General features: G+C 37.3%; 1 protein-coding gene across 22 annotated transcripts in view; it reads right to left on the minus strand.

The window, feature by feature from the left end:
- Positions 1–24,064, minus strand: part of dlg1a (discs large MAGUK scaffold protein 1a) — a 124,891-nt gene that overhangs the window by 50,272 nt on the left and 50,555 nt on the right. For 8 of the 22 annotated variants that reach the window (XR_009438107.1, XR_009438106.1, XM_059571052.1 and 5 more), the window contains exon 5: positions 22,879–22,986. The exons of 9 other annotated variants lie outside the window; for them this stretch is intronic. Coding sequence is in view for 11 of the 13 variants with exons in the window: in XM_059571052.1 (XP_059427035.1) it covers positions 22,879–22,986 (108 nt within the window). In the remaining 2 variants the exon portion in view is untranslated. Of the gene's footprint in view, positions 1–11,384; positions 12,609–18,837; positions 18,911–22,878; positions 22,987–24,064 lie in introns of those variants that run through there. 5 more of the 22 variants (XM_059571068.1, XM_059571067.1, XM_059571064.1 and 2 more) reach the window with 5 other exon arrangements.

The raw sequence follows: 24,064 nt of genomic DNA on the forward strand, positions 1-24,064 counted from the left end.
AACACACCCTCGGGTGCACACGAACGCATTTAGTGTCTGTAATGAGCCAATTTCGTGTATGAGTAAAGAAGCCCTATAACTGCAACTACCATCATTTAAATTTTCATAAAATTCTGAAATTATCGTACATTACGGGATTTTTTTCATTATTGATCGTACATCGTACAGGGGTAAAAATTATCGTACAAATACGATAATTATCGTACGTCTGGCAACACTGCCCTGAACCCTCAGGCGCGCTAGCGCGCCCACTCGCAAAGGAGACAACCATGCCTCTACTACCGCGGGTGTTTTTTTCCACATTTTTTTTTAGATTTGAATATTAATTTTCACCTTCGAAATTCGTTTTTTTTTTAACTATTCGAATACATATTCGAATTTAGAATATTCGTTGACCGCCCTAGTAAGAACACGGTTAAAATGGTCCATGTGACATCAGTGGTTCAACTGTAATTTTATGAAGCTATGAGAATAGAATTTGTGTGTATAGAAAAAAAAACTTATTCAACAATTTCTTCTCTTCCGTGTCAGTCTTTGAAGTTGCAGAGAGTACAAAGATGCATGCATGTGGTGCTGCTGACGCAGGAGCCGGCATTCTGATGTTGAACCCATTGATGGTGCATGCATCGTGGTACTGTCGAGAATAAATTGTTGAATAAAGTCACAAAAAGTGTAGCCTCACAACATTGCGGTTGAACCACTGATGTCACATGGACTATTTTAATGTTGCCTTTACTACCTTTCTGGGCCTTAAAAGTGTCAGTTGCATTGCTGCCTATGCAGGGTCAGAAAGCTCTCGGATTTCACCAAAAATATCTTAAATAAAAAATTTTTTAAAAAGTGTTAGCTTTCACTGTTATGCTGATGATACTCAGCTCTATATTTCTTCGCAGCCCGGTGAAACACACCAATTTGAAAAACTAATGGATTGCATAGTCGATATAAAAAACTGGATGACGGATGACTGGATTTCTTACTGCTAAATTCTGAAAAAACAGAGGTGTAAATTATAGGACCTAAAAACTCTGCTTGTAATAACCTAGAACACTGTCTAAGACTTGATGGTTGCTCTGTCAATTCTTCGTCATCAGTTAGGAACCTAGGTGTGCTATTTGATCGCAATCTTTCCTTAGAAAGCCACGTTTCTAGCATTTGTAAAACTGCATTTTTCCATCTCAAAAATATATCTAAATTACGGCCTATGCTCTCAATGTCAAATGCAGAAATGTTAATCCATGCATTTATGACCTCAAGGTTAGATTATTGTAATGCTTTATTGGGTGGTTGTTCTGCACGCTTAGTAAACAAACTACAGCTTGTCCAAAATGCAGCAGCAAGAGTTCTTACTAGAACCAGGAAGTATGACCATATTAGCCCGGTCCTGTCAACACTGCACTGGCTCCCTATCAAGCATCGCATAGATTTTAAAATATTGCTTATTACTTATAAAGCCCTGAATGGTTTAGCACCTCAGTATTTGAATGAGCTCCTTTTACATTATAATCCTCTACGTCCGCTACGTTCTCAAAACTCAGGCAATTTGATAATACCTAGAATATCAAAATCAACTGCAGGCGGCAGATCCTTTTCCTATTTGGCGCCCAAACTCTGGAATAACCTACCTAACATTGTTCGGGAGGCAGACACACTCTTGCAGTTTAAATCTAGATTAAAGACCCATCTCTTTAACCTGGCATACACATAACATACTAATATGCTTTTATTATCCAAATGCGTTAAAGGATTTTTAGGCTGCATTAATTAGGTAAACCGGAACCGGAAACACTTCCCATAACACCCTATGTACTTGCTACATCATTAGAAGAATGGCATCTACGCTAATATTTGTCTGTTTCTCTCTTGTTCCGAGGTCACCGTGGCCACCAGATCCAGTCTGTGTCCAGATCAGAGGGTCACTGCAGTCACCCGGATCCAGTACGTATCCAGACCAGATGCTGGATCAGCACCTAGAAAGGACCTCTACATCCCTGAAAAACAGTGGAGACCAGGACAACTAGAGCCCCAGATACAGATCCCCTGTAAAGACCTTGTCTCAAAGGAGCACCAGGACAAGACCACAGGAAACAGATGATTCTTCTGCACAATCTGACTTTGCTGCAGCCTGGAATTGAACTACTGGTTTCGTCTGGTCAGAGGAGAACTGGCCCCCCAACTGAGCCTGGTTTCTCCCAAGGTTTTTTTCTCCATTCTGTCACCGATGGAGTTTCGGTTCCTTGCCGCTGTCGCCTCTGGCTTGCTTAGTTGGGGACACTTCATCTACAGCGATATCGTTGACTTGATTGCAAATAAATGCACAGACACTATTTAACTGAACAGAGATGACATAACTGAATCCAATGATGAACTGCCTTTAACTATCATTTTTGCATTATTGACACTGTTTTCCTAATGAATGTTGTTCAGTTGCTTTGACGCAATGTATTTTGTTTAAAGCGCTATATAAATAAAGGTGACATTGACATTAAATGTGTGTTCCAAAGATAACCAGTTTAGAATGACATGAGGGTGAGTTATTAATGGCAATTTTCATTTTGGGGTGAACAATACCTGTAAAGCTTGAACATCTTTAAAAAAGGTTCAACCTTCTTAAATAGCTTTAACACATATATACTTTTTTATTTAATAAGGAATAATGTATATCCAGCTGGTTGTTATCACAGAATAAACCCTGACAGGGTGACCAGGACCCTGACGCAAAGCCACATAAGTAAATAATTCGTTACGAAATTTTGATTTGAGTTGAAATATTTAAATGCAAAGCTTCACTGCAGTTGCGAGCAAGCGGCAAGTTTAAACTAGATGGATATGGTGCAGTCACACCACTTATTACACAACATTTCACCACATTAGTAATTAGAACGATAAAAGATCTAAGGCGAAAATGTTTTAAAATCTTACCAGTTTGTTAATTATCTTATAATTCATTACAGAGTACAAAACAATAGTAACAAAATAGCAGCAACTACATTTGTATGAAATGAGAGAGCGAGTCCACAATACCAGGATGACATAATTAAATAATTGTACACAATTTTAAATCTAGTTTTAATATTTTATTAGCTAAACAAATGCAAAGCTTCCACCAAGAAAAAAACTGTTCCTAGCAAGAGTACAGTGCCGACTTCAGTTACCCATCCTGTGTTATTAGTTTTTACCGGTTGTTATCGAGGTAGGGATTTGCGGTATACTGGTACTGCAAAAATACCGGTATATATTATATTTCAAATATTACAATATCATAATTTTGCTCAATTCGGTATTTAATGTGCCGCAGTTTCGAAGTTCACAGCTAGGCGGCAGTGCGCTACCCAAACAGACGCGGGTCACTTAAAACAAGCAGATGGATCGAACTGATCAAGCTAATTCTACACGCCCGCAATTAATCAATAAAGAAGGCAGTAGGAGTGAAATATCGCATTACTTTGCCTACAGAGGTAATGAAAAAGGTGAAGCTACAGACGTGAATGCACCACTATGCAATCGCTGTTTGAAATCATCTGTCGCAACGGGAGGCAACACTTCAAATCTGGCTAAGCATTTGTCTCTAGCTTATCCTGACTTATTCAAGGAGTTCAGAGATCGACAGGCGAGTCCATCATTCAACTGATTTAATTTAGACTTTTATTCACAACACTGATCTACTAAGATCCAGACTATCAAGAGACAATAGTGACACATTAGTTTTCCTGTCCAAAAATCTGCAGCTTTCAAAGGAAATGTCCAAAAAAATAAAAATGTGATATGAATACATTTTTCTTTCTGCAAAATCAAAATTTAACCTATGTTCCCGCTAGGTTTTTTTGGTTTGTTACATTGATATGTTTTTGTTTTTTTGCAACATGTGATAAAAAGTAAAGACTGACAAGATATGAAGATATTAAACTATTTTAATAGTATCTTTTCACAATTTAACCTACAGTATGTTCCCTTGCTTGGCTGTAGGTTTTTTGTGTGTGTGTGTGTGTGTGTGTGTGTGAACATTTTGATACTTTTGGTTTGTACATTTGGTGCAAGAGTTTCAAGCAGTGTTTTTTAAATAAAATTGTTTAAATTCAATTCATTCAAATTTGAGGCTAGTTATTGGTCACCTGTGGTATCGATTTAGTATCGATACCGAGGTATTAGATTCTGGTATCGTACCGAAGCCAAAATTGTGGTATTGAGCCATCCCTATATTGAGGGATAACATACCTCGGAATGTCGCGACTAATAAGGATGGTTAACTCCTTTTCCTAAAGGCTGAACATTACATGGTGAGTGGCTTGTAGCTTAGAAAGCTTCATTTTTAAACCAGTTTCCGGTGGCAACCCTGCGCTTAAAAGTGTCAGTAACCACAGAGACACTATTAAACACTTGTACAGCACACTTAACACCAATCCGGTCAAGAGGTGCTGCCACTGCAAATGATCTACAACACATTGTTTGGATTAAAGTGCCAGCTTAATGACCAATTATCAATTAATGAGCACTCAAATCACTTTGCCCTCTGCAAAACCACCTCTAATGCGTCCTCCCATACAAATCGCAGCCAGAGGACTTCGAAACAGGATCTGTATGATCTTAAACGGGGAAGCAAAAATGTTCATTCGTGTTGCTATGATTCACTGTGGAGAATGTCTCCTACACACACACAGCCTCCTCCACCTCCCCCGGCCAGCACGCACAGGAGCGCTGCATCGCCTCAGCCGGAGAAACACTCGGCTCCCTCAAGAAGAAATTATTTTACTCTACAATAAAATCTTGCTGAAGCCATATATTACGCAAGGAAGGAGGATCTCTCTTATGTCTCAGCTTATCTAATAGGGTTAATGGGCAGGGTCAGGGAGGGTGATTGGGCAGCTATTACGATCGTGACTAATGAAGCGACAACCGCCTCATCTAATGTTTACCATAAAGCAAGAGTCCACCTGCACATCATCTCCGATGAAAGAGACGCCGTCATACAAAGCTCTATGTTCAACAGATATGAAAAATAAATAAACAAGTGCTGCCACATGATAAAATGTCCTTGCTTGACGATCACTATGGCAACACCATGGCAACAGCTGAAGCTGCAGTGAGACCTGTGAGGCTATGCATGCTCTCAGGAAGACTGCAGCTCCACCGATCTTAAACTGCTCGAATTAACAAGTCATTTTGCAGCCAATGCTGGGATTTTGGGTTTTCGATTGTGAATCTTTTTCTCACAATACTGCATTAAAACTTTAGCACTTATTTTTATTTTATTTACATGTTTTTATTCATATTACGTCATACAGTTCAGTTAATGAGAATATAACTATGATATCTGTGATGCATCTAAATGCATATTGCATTTGTAGCTGAGTTCCCATAATTGGCTACACAAATGACAATGTAGCCACATTAATTCATTTCCTTCTTAATTTCACCTGTGCCACAGCCACATATTAAGGTATGGTGATAAATGAATTGTGGTGTGTGGGGGGGGGGGGGGGGGGGGGGGGGCCTGCAGCAATGTCTTTACCAGAAATAGATCAACAGAAACAGGTAGAACATGGATATATATTATACAGATGTGCCACATAGACACATATTGTATATATACACATACATACAGTACATATTATACAAACTAGATTCCACACTGGAAATATGGGATTTAAAGTACTATTTATCATAAAATTAAATAATTAAAAAAATAAAAATAAAAAATTATCCATATTTTAATGAAATAATAATTAATTAGGCAGCCCAGAAGTGGAAGCACTGAAACAAAAACACATGCCATGCTCTTCCTGTCTCTCTAGGATTTTGTGGAAAAAGCGATCAAGTGCTTTGCATTTTTTCCAGTTAAATCATTTCCCTCCTTCGGTATAAAATGAGTTTCATGCTCATAAATTATTTTTGATTCAGACCACAGATCTGCATGTATTTCGCTTTCTCATTAAGTCAATCCATGATTTGAAATGGTCTATAAATCTAACAGCCAGTGGCTTCAGATTACCTAAGGCTCTTGGCAATTATTTTCCTTCTTTGAAGATTGACGTAGCCAAAAAACATTTTTTATGTTACACAGCATGTGCCATTTGATACATTCAGCTGTGACATACAAATATGGTTAACATTGATTGAGGATGTCATATATCATGTAAATAGCAAGTTATTTTTTTTTACACCAAGGTGTATTAATAAGTCTAGGTTTCCAGACAGAGATAACATAATTTAGGACCTCGGACGTGTCCATCTCTGCAAGGTGAAGAAAATAAAGTATTACATTATGCTAATAAATCTGTGCATCTTTCATTCATTCATTTTTTTTTTTATTTAATATTGAAAGTAGAAAAATGCCAAATTAAATAAAAAGCTTTTGTAACATTATACATGCACAATACCATAAGCTTGGAGTCAGTAATTAATACTTTTTTTAGAAAGGATGCTTTAAATTGATCAAAAGTGATGATAAAGACATTTATAACATTACAAAAGATTTCCATTTCAGATAAATGCTGTTCTTCTGAACTTTCTATTTTTCAAAAAAAAAAAAAAGAAAAAAAAATCTAATCTGTTTTCAACATAATAATACTAATAAATGTTTTTTGAGCAGCAAATCAGCATATTATAATGATTTCTGATGGATCATGTGATACTGAAGACTGGAGTAATGATGCTAAAAATTCAGCTTTTTCTATTCACAGGAATAAATTACATTTTATAATATATTCAAACAGAAAGCAGTCATTTTAAATAATACAAATACTCCACAATATTGTCATTTTCCTGTATCAAATAAATGCAGGCTTGTTAAGAAGAGATTTCTATAAAAAAAATAAAATAAAAAAAACTTAAAAATCTTCCTGATCAAAATTCTAGAAAAATTCTAATACTGAACACATTCTAATACCGAACACAATATTGATATTAGGCTGTGACTTTTTTTTTGTGTTGCTGTCTGCTCTAATTCCCTCCCTCCCTGTACAATAAATCCATGTGAATATCTGTCTATGCTAATTTTTTTTATGTAACTTTACAATCGATATTGATGTCCTTTAGCACAGTATTCTGAATGATGATAATAATGGGGTAATAATGTTAGGCTAAAAGATACTAGCAGGTTAACACTCAACTATGTTAATAAAGATAAAACTATCTAGCGTATTTACAGATAAAACTGACCTGCACTTCAAGCCCTGAATAGGTCAGTAATGTTGCTACATTTCACTGCTTCTCCTGTCCACTTTCTCTCTTTCATCGAGTCCCGCACATCTGATCTGTTTGGAACCGTTTGATAGAGGCGCGGAACAGACCTGAACTGATACATAGAGTCCAGTATTGACAGTTAAGATTGACTGATTTATGATTTATTATCGATATGTTATAAAATGAAAATATCAGAAATGATTGATTTGGTACACTGAGAAGGCATAAATATAAAATATTAATAATAATAATAATAATAACTAAAAAAAAAATCTTTCTGCATCTTTCTGGTGCATGCCACAAACAGGAACCACAGCGAATACTTGTCTTTTAAAAGGCTTCATTTAGATTATTTGACATTAAATGCATCATGTAAATCACTTTGTAATAAATCACAGTATGTATCATAATCGGGGCATCATGCATAAATGATTTTTAGGGGGCACGTGGGGTGGGGGGTAGCACTGTATAATTGATATACAGTATCAGTTTATTTTTTCCTCTTTATGCAAAATATTTCCAAACATGTAACTATATTAGGAAATATTTCGATTCTCAAATATGTGTAGCCTAAGTAAATGCATTTTGCACCTTTATAGATTGTTATTTGATCAATAAATGGTGATGGGCAAAGTAGACTAAGTGTAATCTATTAACTACACATAAATCCTGACTTTTTACTTAAGTACCAGATAAGGATGTCATGCCATAAAATATTTTTAATACGACTGACTTTGCATTTAATGTGAATTTAATAACAATATTCTAAGTTACTAATTATAACACTTTCATATTACAGAGAGTAAAGAACATTTAGATTATCAAAGAACATTTTCATTCAGTCTAGCCAGAGTTCAGGCACTCTCAAAAACTCCCATTATAAATCACTGAAGCTGTTTACACTGTGAAATGATTATCTTACTAACATTCGTACGCACATCTGCACTTTGTTGTCAGCGAGCAAGTGAACAAAACACAGCGTTTCAGTGATGACTCATCTGAATGTCTCCTATTGGCCATTGCATTCATAAGCTCAACAGAATCGTGTGTGATTGGTCATAATGAAGCGCTGTACAAACGCATCTGTCTCTGGCTCACCGCCAGCCAAAGCGCAAATGCAGATTTGAATTTAGCAGCTGATGCTGTGCCGCACTGAATGATCTAATCACATCGGTGTGATTATATCAAATATATATTAAAATATATATATTATTTGGTTATTTCTTTTGTCTTTTGGAAGCTGCATTCAAAATCCACTAGGCTCAGAAATCTGAGGGGGCATGTGCCTCACTTTGAATGGGTAGGACACCTCTGATCATAATAAAAAGGTGACTTTACAGTATGTAAAATACGGTAGGCTATAGCTAATTAGTTAGCAGACCCCCTATGATTTTAAGAACTGCTGGTCTACACAGAAGAAAGCCCTGTCTAGATTCTGTCCTGGTATGAGTTGTGCAGTTTTGCATCCTTTTTGAAGTTTGAAACTCCTGTCCCCACTAACAAACATAAACAGGGGCGACCATTAAATTACTCAAAATGACCACAAACAAACCACAGAAGGGTTTGAACAGACAGTAGTTTAGAAAGCTGCAATAGTAAATTCCTAAAAAGCTTTCGTGTTCATAATGCCTGTCCAACTCCGCAATGATCTAGTGAGTTGCACTGGGTTGCATCACAAACCCATGGTCTTACCTATGCACATATTGCTTTGCTCTTATATCACTTCATATCCAATCTCTGCAGTATATCAAACTCAGTAAGGCAAGAATTAATTGCACTTAGATTGAAATGATAATATTTGATTGTCTGCATAAGAGCCAACTAAAACTACACAGAATCATAATTCACAGTACCTTCCAAGGATGTTTTTTAACGGTTACCCAACGCATAAGTCCCAAATTTTCAATATACATGTTGCCCCTTGGTAATATTATTAGAAAATACGGAATTAGCTTCCACTGTTATGCTGATGATACTCAGCTATATATCTCAACGAGACCAGATGAAACCTCTAAATTATCTAAGCTAACAGAGTGTGTTAAAAATGTAAAAGATTGGATGACCAATAATTTTCTCCAATTAAATTCGGATAAGACAGAGATATTAATTATTGGACCAAAAAAAACACTACACAGAATCTTGTAGATTACAATCTGCAACTAGACGGATGTACTGTTACTTCTTCTACAGTCAAAAATCTGGGTGTTATATTAGATAGCAACTTGTCTTTTGAAAATCATATTTCCCATGTTACAAAAACTGCATTCTTCAATCTTAGAAACATTGCCAAGCTACGAAACATGTTATCTGTTTCTGATGCAGAAAAGCTAGTTCATGCATTCATGACCTCTAGACTGGACTATTGTAATGGACTTCTAGGTGGTTGTCCTGCTTCTTCAATAAACAAGCTACAGGTAGTCCAAAATGCAGCAGCTAGAGTCCTTACCAGGTCAAGAAAATATGATCATATTACCCAAATTTTACAGTCTCTGCACTGGCTACCTATTAAGTTCTGTATCAGTTACAAATTATCATTACTTACCTATAAGGCCCTAAATGGTTTAGCTCCTGCGTACCTAACTAGCCTTATACCATGTTACAATCCATCACGCTCACTAAGGTCACAAAACGCTGGACTTTTGGTAGTTCCTAGGATAGCAAAGTCCACTAAAGGAGGTAGAGCTTTTTCACATTTGGCTCCCAAACTCTGGAATAGCCTTCCTGATAATGTTCGGGGTTCAGACACACTCTCTCGGTTTAAATCTAGATTAAAAACGCATCTCTTTCGCCAAGCATTCGAATAATGTATCTTAAATTGTGAGTATAGTTGTATCTGATCAAATGTGCATTCTTATTCTTTAGCTTGGGTTAAACTAATTAATTTTACTTTGTTGGAACAGCAGCTATGCTAATGATGTCTCTATTTGTTTCTATGTTTTGTAACTAGGATTTACACAAGCTCCAGTTTGGATCCAGAACACCTGAGAAGAGATGATGCTGAGCCTCAGAGGACCTCAGATGATGCTAACCCTGAATCAACAACAGAACTAACAAATATTGCTACAAGTGTGACTGCATCATATAATAATTATTAATTATTAATAATATTAATAATGTTCATCATCTGGCTGACTACGACTTGTATACATTTTTCTACAAATCCTGTCATACGTGCACAAACTGACAGTCACCACTTATAAGCTATTACTAAATATTGCAAAAACATAATTTTCTGTAAAGTTGCTTTGTAACGATTTGTATTGTAAAAAGCGCTATACAAAAAAAAATAAAAAATAAAAAAAATAAAATAAAAAATCTTCGGCTGAAAGTTTAAAGCGTTCCCAATATATCCAGACTCTACATTAACTATATCCCAATAAAAGACCAAACTGTGTAGGTACACTTGGCAAGAATTGCTGGTTTGGCCTTCTGAAAACATTCATGAAAAAGAAATGAAATTATCACAGTGTGGTAACAGAGTCAATGGCAAAAATAAAAGGATTGACTCTAAAGCCCTTTGTTGCAGCTTCTACACGTCATCCCTCAGGTCACTTATGGCCAGGAAGAAGATGCAGAACCGCTTTGACTTAACCGCTTCATATGATTGGATTCAAGAGGACTATCATCCACAAACTGAGTGCTTTCCTCTACCTATGGGAAGCAGATACTTCAACTGTCCAGTATGATTATGTTCTGTAACTCTCAATTAAATGGGCCTTTACTGAATAGCTCTGTCGATTCCATCATGAGAAGCAAATATAATTCACTGAAAACATATAGTAAGTAGCTGGAGAGTATCCTGTCAATTGGGCGAGCCATTTTTCTGCTCATAACAATGTTAATAATAGGTGACATGTTACACCAAAGTTATTACCATTGCAAACAGAAAGGACAAACTAAGCAAATAAATGCCAGTCATTGAGACACATTGATAGATGTACAGTAGATGTGCAACTGCAGTCATGATTTTTTTTTGTCTTTGCAAATATTGAAAGGACAAATAAATGGCGCATTTAATTCTGCAAGGATTAAGAGGTGCTAAAAGACGTAGATCTCACACTCCAGCCTGGAACCCCCCAAAAAACAAACTTAAATGATTAAAGCATGCATTCCCGAGAGTTCAACTAGTTTACAGTGAGGTTTCCCCACACTTGGCTCAAGTATGTGTGCATCCCATGCAGCATGTGTGCTGTGGCAAGAAATACCTGGCTCGCTCCAGCTGTGATGCAGTCGCTGAAGGCACCACGTCGTGTGAAGAAGGCCAGCAGCTGCTGCCAGCGAGAGGAAGATGAAGGCAGTTCCTCACTGGAGCTCCGCTTGGCCCACTGCCTCTGTTTGGACCCTGGGGCGGCATGGCCGGATGCTGTGTTGGCCCGACCGCCTCGCGGGTACAGCGTGTTGTTCCCGAAGATGTAGTTCATCACAGCCCTTGGGGCCAGGACAGAGCCGCAACAGCTGTCAAGCGCCAAGGCAGTTCGGAAAGTGGAAGCGTGGCAGAAGAGGGAGGGTGCACCTGGATAAGGTTACAGCATCCTCTCACGGATCTGACGGCGGAATAATGCAAGTGCGAAGTCGGAGCTGACAGCTCAAAATCCATTCGTCGGCCAACTCACAACCTTCCTGTCCTCACCAGCTGGGAGATCAAGTGTGCAGCAGTCTCATGCTGGAAGGTGGAGTGGGCAGCAAGAAGGGAGGAGGTGATCGAGCTGCCCACAAGCGGTGCACGCTACTCTGGGCTGTGACTCCAGCTCCAGACGAGCTGAGACCTGAGAGAGGATCAATGAAGGACCAGTGAGCTCTCTGTGCATGAGGGAGAACCTAAGAGCCTCAAGAAGCAGGAAATGGGTTCAATTAACTGGCAAGTGTTGTAGTCGAAAGCCCACAGTTCTCCAGGGATTCTTAATCTAAATGGACTCGGGCTACAAGATCGTCCATGAGCAGGTATCAATCACATCACTTTCGTAAAAGCAAAAGCAAGCTTTCCACTGTGCATTAAATATAGATGCTGGCATTCACGGCAGTGCTATGATAAAAAAAGAAACAATCAGTGTTGTTGTAGTCCTTTTCTTCTTAGGCATGGCCACACTCAGAGGACTCCAGTTTTCAGGCTGATCCTTAGAACCAGCCAAGCCACAAAAACTAATTTCAGCAAAGCTATTGATTTTTCCCTCCTCCTTGCACTTTAGGCTAAAAGCTTCATTGTAGGAAAAGATACGATTGCCTAATGATTATAAAACTTTGTGCTAGCAAACATACTCACGACTCCGAATAGGAGAGAGAGGCACAGATCCAGCGAGATCCAGAGGTAAAGCTAAATCCAGGAAGCGTGTGTGCACTACGCGTTCAGAAGAAGATGACGATTCCATGCTGTCTGGATGCTCCTCCTGACACAGATCGGCTTTCACACACTGCAGTCTCTTTCCACACACGTATGATTCAGTGAGGGGGAGACAAAAGGCTGTGCCTTCACAGGCAGAGAAAAAAGAGAAAAGCAAAAAATACAAAAATAACCTCGTCTTTGTTAATAAGACTAGAATTCCTGCAGATCTCCACCACGGCAATGCTCAGCAGTCAAATCTTTTGACGGCGGCTCCGTGCCGGCGAAAACTATCCAAGGTGTGCCACAGGTGTCAAATAAGGTAACAGACATTGTCACAGCTTGTGCCTCTATTCCCCCAGGACCAAAACCATGGCAACAGCTTCCACATCAAATAAAGCAAGCAACCCCACAGAGCACGCGCCCTGCCTTCTCCTCCACCTAAATAGCTTATATTCACAGGGCTTTAATAGAAATGAAAGAACCACATGCAATGGGCCTATTACAGCCCAGCATCTGATCGGAGAAACTGGCAACCATCTTTAGCGATACTGGCAATTTTCAAATTAGCACAAGGAGGAAAGAAAAAACTAACACAAAAACAAAACCAAGAGGTCCATTTTTGGTTAAGGGAAATAATTTTTTTGTATATAGTTACTAAATTACAAATCAAATTAAAATACACTGAAAGTTAAAAAAAACATTTAATGCATTTAAATAAATGTAATTAAAAAATGTTAATAATAAAATATATTTATTTGAAAACTATACAAATATATACTTCTATTTTATTTTACAGCTCTATTTGAAAGTCTATGCAACTCAACAACACAACATTACAGTGGAACAGATCACTGCCTTGAGACAATGCCTCAAGACATGCTTTCCAGCATTCTCATTTAAATTTGACCTTCTAAAAGGGGATCAATAATTCATCATCAATTAAATAAAAACACTGTGCATTTATTTTTCATGAGTGTTTTGCTGTGGACCCCTCAACATGGCTTGCCGACTTAACGGACACCTCCAAAATCCAGACCCCCAACGTTTCGGGAGCTCAAGACTCCACCGTTTAAACTCATACAGTGACACGACAGGACAATGAGCTTTATAGTGCCATATTTATATAACTGGAATTTTAATTATTGCCCGCCAAGAGCATAAAAGCATAAGAAAGTTGAGATATTTCCACATTTAGTGTATGTAATTGTGCACAAATTAAATTGTTTATGCAGTTAATTGTAATCTTAATTTAACGTTTGTTTATGCAATGCTTTAGGACTATATTAGGAGTTTTGTCTTTTTTATTTCAGGTATAATTATTTTAGTACTAGATTGAATCATCTAATGTAAAGCAAAACTGCTCTAGGCTTTATTATACTGCTGATGAAGCAAAGTGCTGTATAAAGGCAAATAATATTTTAAAGAAAAGACAAGCTCTTTGTCACATTGATAGACAGAGGATTGATATTGCACTTCTGTGACTGCCAGAGCAGAACGTCAATGTTCCAACACAACATGTTCAGTTCAGCCTATGACATGTAAGAGAGAGGCGTGATCATTTAATTACTGTACAACACATATATTTTCCTACAGAGCAAAAGACTACAAGGAAAGCGGTAATGTGGGTTCTGCAGACTGTATTATGCCACATAAAAATACAGAATATGAAAAAGGAAACATAAACAGTGTGTCACAGGCACATCACAGACATCAACCGTTATTCTGATGCAACTCTCTGCTTCTTTTGTTCATGGGTAATTTAGATTATTGTTATTAATAATGGCAACATGTAGGTGCTGCTTGTCTCTGCAAAAATCACTGCAATATCGGAGCATTCTGGGATATTGCCAGTTGCTCATTGTTGCTACGTTGCTTGAAGGCTCAAGTCAACGGAGCTCAAACATAAATCTATATGATATTCTAGCCCTAGATAATTTAAATGTAATTGTCCGGCTGCCGAATGTTATTCAACCGCTTAGAATATTAATGATTAAACATTAATATTAATCTGTTCCTATTATAAATCAATCATGCCTTAGCAAACTCAATTCATTAAAAATCATTATATGACACTGGTGAGGCATACAACACTGAGGTCCATTGGAGACTATTTTTTATTTTAAATGAACCCCCAAATTTAATCTTACTTTATTATGAGCATAACAACTAGAGTGAAAAACTGAATTGGAAAATGTATTTGAAATGTTTCTCTTTTGATTTAATGACAGCAGCACTTGAACTCCAAAAAAAGGGTAAACCTGATGATATTAAATCACCCTTTTGCTTTAACATTTCTTTGTATTAAATGTTTCAAAATTTAAATAATTATTTATTTCCATGTTTGAAATTACATTTTGATTCCCAGATTTTCAGTGTTGAATTTCCACTTGATATTGATATAACTGCATTAAAAAAAAAAAAAAAAAATTAAGGGGATGATTCCTTGGGGGCCGTTCACATATCTTGTCTTTTGCGTGCTCCAGTTCGTTATTTCAAATGTAGACCAACCAATCACCTTCACCCTTTCTATTACAACAGTGAAAGCTCATCCAACATGGAGGAACAGCTGATCATAGCTGTACAGGTATAGCAATTTTTAAATAAATGTAGTAGCACAGCTACTGCATGCGATTTTCAGAGTTTGAAATCCATATATCCTTTGCTGGAACTTCCACGTTGTCATGGACAGTGCAGGTCATGGTTGCTTAGCAACGGCAGACATAACAGGAGTGCAAGCTAAGCCTGTCGCGATAGTCGATAAATCAATTTATCGCACAATTAAAAAAAAAACATTGTAACATGAAGTTGGGTTTAGTCTGGAGCACAGCCTGTGTACAGCACACGGTAGAAAACACCCTCTCCGATGGCACAGATGTCCCGGGATTAAAGAGTTAACATCTCGTGGCCAGCTTTGGGAAGCGCCTTTCATTTGCTTGTGGATGTTTGCGTCTCAAGTGATATTGCATTGTACTTGCACTACTGCTTTATTTTAATACCGCGTAGCATATTTTGCAAGTAACTTCGTTGCCCTTTCTGTCGAAATGGGCCTCGCTCGCTTCATTTGGCTTGCTCAGCTAAATATGTCTGTAGGCGTGTAGTTGCATGTGTCAATGCGCCCAGTGAGAACACACGCACACATATACATATATATTATTATTACCATGCAGCAAAAAGAAAAAAAAAACGTCTGTTGTTCGTTATCTGGCTCGGCTCGGTGTTCATCTTCAGTTCTCTCTTCACAGCAGTTCAGTTAGTGTAGTGTTTGAGTGCATGCATTACTCCGGGATATTGGTTTGTTTGAACTCCGAGGGAGTGTCAGCCACATTAAAAAAGTTAACAGCTTAATTCATTTGTGGATTAACGCGTATTAGAGGTGCGAACCGTTTAAAACGATTCAGTTCGATTTGGTGAACTGAATGATTCGTTCGCGAATCGGATATCCAGACTGCTTTGTTTTGAACTCTCTCACACAACAGACACGGAAGAGAAGACAATGCTGAATAAAGTCATCGTTTTTGCTATTTTTGGACCAAAATGTATTTTCGATGCTTCAAAAAATTCTAACTGACCCTCTGATGTCACATGGACTACTTTGATGATGTTTTTCTTACCTTTCTGGACATGGACAGTATACCGTACACACAGTTTCAATGGAGGGACTGAGAGCTCTCTGACTAAATCTAAAATATCTTAAACTGTGTTCCAAAGATAAACGGAGGTCTTACGGGTTTGAAACAACATGAGGGTAAGTTATTAAATACATAATTTTGCTATCTGGGTGAACTAACCCTTTAAGCATCCATCAGCTGCGATCTCCATTACGACAAGGACATTTCAGTAATGGATTTCCACCACCGAAAAACCCTTGCTGTTACTCTGCTACAAAATTTATTTATGAAGAAAAAGAAAAAAACTGGAAGGAAGCTGATTGAGTTGGTCCTTGTCACATGACCTGGTGCGCTTGCATCATTCTGAAAAGCTGAGATGTTTTTAACTAGATGTGGTGCGGACGGGCCTGGAAAAAACGAGCGCATCGCACCGCGTGTGCGTTGCGACCGCATCGATTCCATTATTAGCACGCATACCGCATTTGAAATAACGAACTTGAGCGCCCAAAAGAGCCCTTCATCGGGCAAAATGTTTACTTTCGTTTAACGGTTAAGCGGTCAATATGAGCATCCCTAACTGGCAAATAAACATAATATAACAACACACTGCTTTTGTTACGTCACAAAATAGAACCTGTTTCCTCCTACTTGAATACACACTCACAAATACAATGAGCTTGCTCTAACAAACTGACATGTTTCTTGACATACTTCGACTCATTTGAAAAGGGCCTCTCCATTCCAATAAGCAACTGTCTCTTTTATTTACCACCTCACAGTCTCTGAGCCGTTCTCTCTTCTTTTCCCCAACCACGAGCATTATGGGCAATCAATCGATAGCACAATACAAGGACAAAAGCCTTCGGAGCGTCTCTTGCCTCTTCTTCAGGGCTCTCCGCCTCAAGGCCAAATTAATTTCGGCAGTAAACACGAGATGAGCAGTTATTTGAGAGATGGAGTGTCGAGGACTTGGGATGACTATAAAAATGTCATGTGGTGCTACTCTACATGTGAACGTGCATTTCTTCTGTCGGCAGATACTGCATGATTGTTTCATTATCATCTTTGCAGTAAATATTCCTTTCATGCTCACAGAGACACATTTGCATAAAAATGGAGAACCATTGAGAGACTTTTAAAATGCAGCATATCTAATGATAAAAAATACACATGGAGATTTACAGGGAAAAAAAGCATGTGATGAACTTTAGTTATTAATCTTTTCATACTGCTCCTAAGACAAATGATTCATCTATAAAGTTTTATAATAATAGGATTATATATATATATATATTTTTTTTATTATTATTATTTATTTTAACATTTATTTTCTAATCAATATTCTGATGATTGAATTTACAAACAGAATTAAAAGGAATTTGAAAGCTTGCTCAGCTTATGAAAACTTTTTCAGTCACTTCGAACAATGTACTACAACTTGTTTAACTGAATAATTAACCCAATGATGAAAACTCTCTTCATTTACTCAAACAAATATTATTTTATTTCTTCTGTGAATTAAATCTACTGCAGAAAGAATATCAGACTAGCTCTCAAATAATTTTAATCTCCAAACCAACAAATAAATAAAATAACACACACACAAACAAGCATAATAAGTATAAAAGTATCTTAAAAAGCCATATGAACAACTTTTAAAGTTACTTTCATGGTGTCTTCTGTCATTTTGTAGGCATAAAAAATAAAAATTGTCTTGTATATAAAACAGCGGCACTGACACTCAGCCTTTTGCATTCTACAAAAAATATTGGGTTAAAAACAGCATAACTAAATTTTGGGTAAATGGTCAGTAAGAATGTTGAAAAAGTGACAATAGCAGATCCAATATTTATCATGCTAAAAGACTAAGAATAAGTCACAAATGCAACCTAAAAACAATTATAAAAAAAAATCATTAAATGAAATAAATCATAAAATTATAATTCATTTGTAAAAACTTTTCACTACCACCAAAACAAAACAAAAAAAAATTCTATAAAATAATTAAGAGTAATAATAATAATAAATTATAATACACTGTAACGCTGTATTTAACATTGTCTTGCAAAACTGCTACATGTACATTCCCCTGAAAAACTTCATTTTTGCCCAAGAAACTTTTGTGATGGAAATAATATGAGGTTGGAGGAAAAACTACATTTCAGTGCTTTTGCAAGCAAATGTAAGTTTCTGAGAAGAATGCAATACTTTTGTGAGAAAAATGTTTTGCTTACGAATGCTAAATTTTAGTGAGTGAACACAAATTTTGCTCACAAAAGTTAATATTTTTGGCAAGAGAATGCAAAAACAGGAAATATGTTTTTCCTCTGATCTAATATTTTCCACTATCACCATCCTTAAGGGCTCTGCTAAAACTAACAACAACAAAAAAATACAACAAAACAAACACTTTTAACAACAAACAAGACAAATGCTGCAGTAAGTTTCTGAAATCTGTGCAGTCCAAATCTTTGTGTACTTCAGAATGAAAACACAAAACAAACTCTGCTTCCACCAAAATCCAAAACACAAACTTGCCTCTATAAAACCAAGTCTGTTTAGCTCTGCAATTAAAAAGAAAAGATGTTACTGTGTAGGCAATATTTTCCCCCTCTCATCCCTCCTGTGATTTACATGCACAACTCAAAGTCATTCTGTCTGAGCAAACACCTTCTGCGGACACGCATTTTACAATCCTGTTTCAGGTATATAACACTAACTATTACCCACCAGCAACTGCAGCTGCATTCTCTTGGTCCTCCTTATGCTTCGGATCAGACGTCGTCCCATCTTTTTGGCATACCAAATGGAGGCCAGCATGTCACTTACGAGTCCTGAGGTGAAACCCGGCACAGCGTGGCATCCAGGGTTTGACAGACCACCCTAAACAGCAAAGTACTCCTCGGCTCTGATCTGAACTCCCCACCCACCCCAGAAGATGCGTCAAGGTGATCCCATGATGCAGTGCACGCAGGACAGGATCGTGATAAAGGGGGCTAGAGAGCTTCACGACACACGTGGACAGGCATGCTGGCCGTAAGGGGGCAGCTGGTGCTACGGGACTCGAAACTGTGGTCCGTTAGATTCCCCAAGAATGACACAGCTCATTTTTCAGAAAAGCGGTCTCTCTCTTCTCCCCTCCTCCCTTGCGTTCCTCCTCTTTGCTCTCAGTTAGACTAACAGAGGCTTTCAGACAGGCAGGGAGAATGTGGTTCAGGGCAGAGTGCTACGCTAAGCGGTACAAAGCTGAGACAGCAATGTGTCTGGAACCCCAAGAGCATCAGAGATGGACCGGCATTACTCTGTATCATGTTATTATTCAGGTAGCCAAATCTTGTCAAAAGTTATATACGAGGAGGTACGCTGTATGTTAGTATTTCTGTTCTTAACAGGTTGCTCAGCTAAGACAAGACCTAAGTTTATATTGCCATCTTTGTTTACTGGGCCAACCTTTTAAAGCCAATCGCTAGAGCTGTAAATATCATGTGACTTATCACTCTGAAGGCATAGTAAAATTACATTGCTTATTGATTGATCAAAGTTTGGTGTCCTTGTCAACAGTTGTTATGCATCACTTTATTTGGTAACACATGGGATTTGAAGTCTTCTTGCTCTTGATACACTTAGTGCCCCACCACAGATCCACATGTCCCCACAGAGACTACAGGCTAAAACAAATTACTGATCGTACCGGAGTCAGAAAAGCAACTTATTTAAATTCAAGGCAGAATGATGCAGAGACGCCTCCACCTCCAGCTCCCATTACGTTATACGACTGGACAAAACTAATGCACTTACTGCCCTGCAGCTCCAGCCACATTACTGCATTACTCTCCACTGCTGATGACAAGCACTAAAGACATGAACATCTCAGGAGCAGAGAATATGAAAAGATTAGGTTATCCAAAAAAAAAAAACTATTTTTCATATTACTTTTTCAATGGAACACAAAAGGAGAAATGTTTTATACATTTTTATGCAGTCTTTGCCATACAATAACAGGGTCAGTGAAGTTAGAAACAAAAACTTTACTGGGTGGCCTATCCTTAAAAAACGAAATTAAATAATAAACGGAAAAACAACAATTGCCTCCTTTACTAGCTCCTTTTCAGGAAATGTATTGATATATAAAAACACAAAATTAAAGAAATCTGATTTTGATTGCCTGTCAGACAGCCAATTAATGCTCAGATGTTTGCATCCCACAATATATTATATTGAGAGAGCTGGCCAGAACAAAAAAACAATTACACACAAGTATGATTTTCATGATATGATATACTGTCACAAATATCTACTGTATATCCATCCATCCATCCATCCATCTATCTATCCATATTTCAGCTAAATGCTGTTCTTCTAAACTTCCTATCAATCAAATAATCCTGAAAAACAAGTATGATCGTTTCTACAAAAAATATTAAGCAGCATTGTTTCCAACATTGGTGGTAATAAAAAAAAATGTAACCAAATCAGCATATTAGATGAGAAAAAAAAATTTAGTCAAAACTTCATATGGCCTTCCAGGAGAATAATAGTTATTTATTATTCTTCATCGTTATTTATTAAAGTCATGGAAAGCTTAATACAAAGACTGCCAGCCAAATGCGAATAAAAAAATATATATACTTAATTCTGTTCTAGCTAAAAGTTGCGACAAAATGTCATAGCATGACATAACTCCAATATTATATAATAAAGTAGATGAGGTTTAAACAGGCCTGTACCATCTGTTCGTGTAAAAGTCTGCATGCCTGTTAATATAAGGACGATGCATCGTCCTGTTTCACAACCTCCCCCAGAAAATTGTTGTTGCCACAAACCTTATAAACACCAAATGCCCACTTTAAAAAGGTGGTCTGACATTCTGTTCAGTGAACAAGAATCAACTCTCTGAATGAGTCAACAGAGAAAGGCAAGAGTCACACATCACTAGATAAGCTTTCTACAATAAACCAAACAGCATACCTCAACCGCTTCATGGAGGCTTCTATAAGAAAAACAAAGACTTGAAATCTAATTTGAACATGAACTCATACGAAATGATATTTCATTAAATGGCAACCATCTCTCTTAAACCTTCTGTTATATTTGGACTCACAAAGCTGGTTTGACCATTTTGCCATAAGAGACCAAATGCTTTGACCAACTGAAGAACATGGTTTGTTAGAGTAGATGCGCAACACGTCAGACAAATTAAGCATGAATTATTTAATCCTCCTTGACCCAGAAACTGGCACAAGCCCAGTTTATTGAAAAGCATTACCTTTTCAAGAGCGCCAACAACAAACAGATAAGGTCATTTCTTTAAAAATAACATAAAGGGTTATCTTGGCAACGAACATTTCACACTGACATGAAACTGAAACAGTGTTCAGCTACAAAACTCTTTGCAACTGAACTTGTATTTGCCCCAAATGTGTTGTTACTACTGACATTTGTAAAAACACTTAAAATATATTTCCAAAAATGTATAAATATAATTAAAAAAAGATGAAAGTTTATGAAATGTAAGATTTTATAAGAAAATAATCATTACAGGGTATATAACACCATAAATCTGAACACCAAATATTCAAGTCAATGTGAACTGGTGTTCAAATTCCATTTGACCTTTTTTTTTTGGTGAAAAGCTGGTGCCTGTTGAACAACAGAATCAAATGGAAGTCTGCTACAATAATACCTTAAAGGGACTGTTCACCCAAAAATGTAAGTCCTGTCATCATTAGGGACTGTCGCACCACTTTAGTTCCAGAACTACATGTACAGTACTAAAGTACTGGGACGACTTTGCGCACACTATTTCCCAGAACCATTTAAAGGATTGCATTTGCACCGACAGTGTGTACGAGGAAGTGACATAAGCCTGTCGACAGCGATGTCTTTTGTGAGGTTGTTTTCGAATGCGTCTGGCCAATCAGAGTCTACTTACGTCATGGTTATTACCAATTGTGCTGGTTAGATCCTGCACCAGAGTACGAGCTAATTTGGTTCTCGAAAAAGGCAGTCCAGTGTTAAAATCGCACCCAGTTCCTGCAGTGCCAAAACGCCTAAAAGTGGGTAGTTCCACAATTATGTAGTTCTGGTACTATGAAAAGGTTCCTACGGTGCAAAAGGCCTTATTTACCCATCCTCTAGTTTTTTCAAACCTGTACAAGTTTCTGTCTTCGGTTGAACACAAAACTAAAAATTGTGTGTGTGGGGGGGGGGGGGGGGGGTGTACCCATTGATTTCAATAAATGTTTTTTGCTTTATACTATGAAAGCCAATAAACCAATGGAAGCAACCATCAATTAGCTACCATCATTTCAATAAATGTTTTTTGCTTTATACTATGGAAGCCAATAAACCAATGGAAGCAACCATCAATTAGCTACCATCAACTACCATCATTTTTTTCTCTCTCTCTCTCTCTCTCTTCTGTGCTCTACAGAAGAAAGAATATCACTCCAAATTTGGAAACACTTGAAGTTGAGTAACTGTCTCTTTAACTATTGGTTAACACAATCCAACCTATGTCAGAAAATAGAAAATATTTAAACAGAAAATAGAAAATACAAATTATATAAACCAAGCTGCAAGTTATCCAACAGAAATCTACAGTACATACAGTACATGCCACCTAACGCTATGACATCTCTGCCACCTAGTGCTTACAAAGCATACTGCAACACAGATTTCTCTAAATTATAATCTTGTGCCATCTGTTCTATCATTGGTGAATCATGATGAAAACGTGTGAATAAAAACCATAGAATTGCGCTGGGTTACCTGCATCAGTGTGTCACTTTGCGAGTATAGTGTGGCAAATGCAGGGGCTGGGACCTCCTCACCTCCTAATGTAGACGGCCCATCAAAAACGCACTCCAGAGACTCTACCTGAGGAGGGGCACGCAACTTAGGTGTTAAATATGAGTAGCAAACACACTCTTACAGAAACACACACACAAATATATCAAACAATGTGCCAACAAGCAGCTTTAAAATGAGTGTGTGAAAGCATCGTGCCCTTTACTGAAACCCATGCAGCTATGACATAAAAAGCACAACAACTTACAACTTCACTAAGCAAAAAACAGCTGGCAAACGCAAAAAAAAAAGAAAAAAAAAGGGTGAGAAAGTTCAGTCTAATGAATGAACTCTAATCATCCATTATATCATAATGATGATCGATCATACAGCAGCACACATACAAAGTGCTCTTTTCTAAAACCATGGATCATGATGAACTGCAAACACTCATAAAAAGCACACACTTGTGTGGCAGAAGACACCAGGAAATTGATGGCATTTCCATAGCATGGAGTCATTCTGAGAATGCTTGGAAAGACGGGACACAGCGTGATCACATGTCACCTGTGTATCTTAAAGCATGAAATAGGTGATCCCTATAGTTAATGCTTGATATTAATCAGTGAAAATAACTTCTTGGACAGTCAAAGGTAAAATGATGTAAATCCTATATGTATTTGGATTAATCAGCATAATTACTCATAGCCAGGTCCACATAGAATTGCACCCACTCAACTCCACAGAAAGTTCCTTAAAGTTACCAATGTAATAAAGCTCAAGTGGAAACATAACTAGAACCGTTTGGCCTGATGGTGGAAAAGCAAATAATTTTAACCCACACAATTCAAAGCTCTATACATACCTATGTGTGCTTGTCTATTAAACATTTTTGCTAATCATGTTTTCAGCAGCCTATAAGATTATGAAATGCAAAGTTTTTATAAAAAACAAACAGTTCTGGTAAATTGTAATACATTTTCACAATACTATGTTTTTACAGTATTTATTTACAAAATCATACACACTAAAGAGTATTTAACAGTGGTACACATTTACACGCATCAAATTTTTGCCAATTTAAAACTGGAAATTCATACTAGAGTCACATTAAATGACTATATATATATATATATATATATATATATATATATATATATATATATAT

The sequence above is a fragment of the Carassius carassius genome, chromosome 17 (assembly GCF_963082965.1).
Source record: "Carassius carassius chromosome 17, fCarCar2.1, whole genome shotgun sequence".
Taxonomy (NCBI): domain Eukaryota; kingdom Metazoa; phylum Chordata; class Actinopteri; order Cypriniformes; family Cyprinidae; genus Carassius; species Carassius carassius.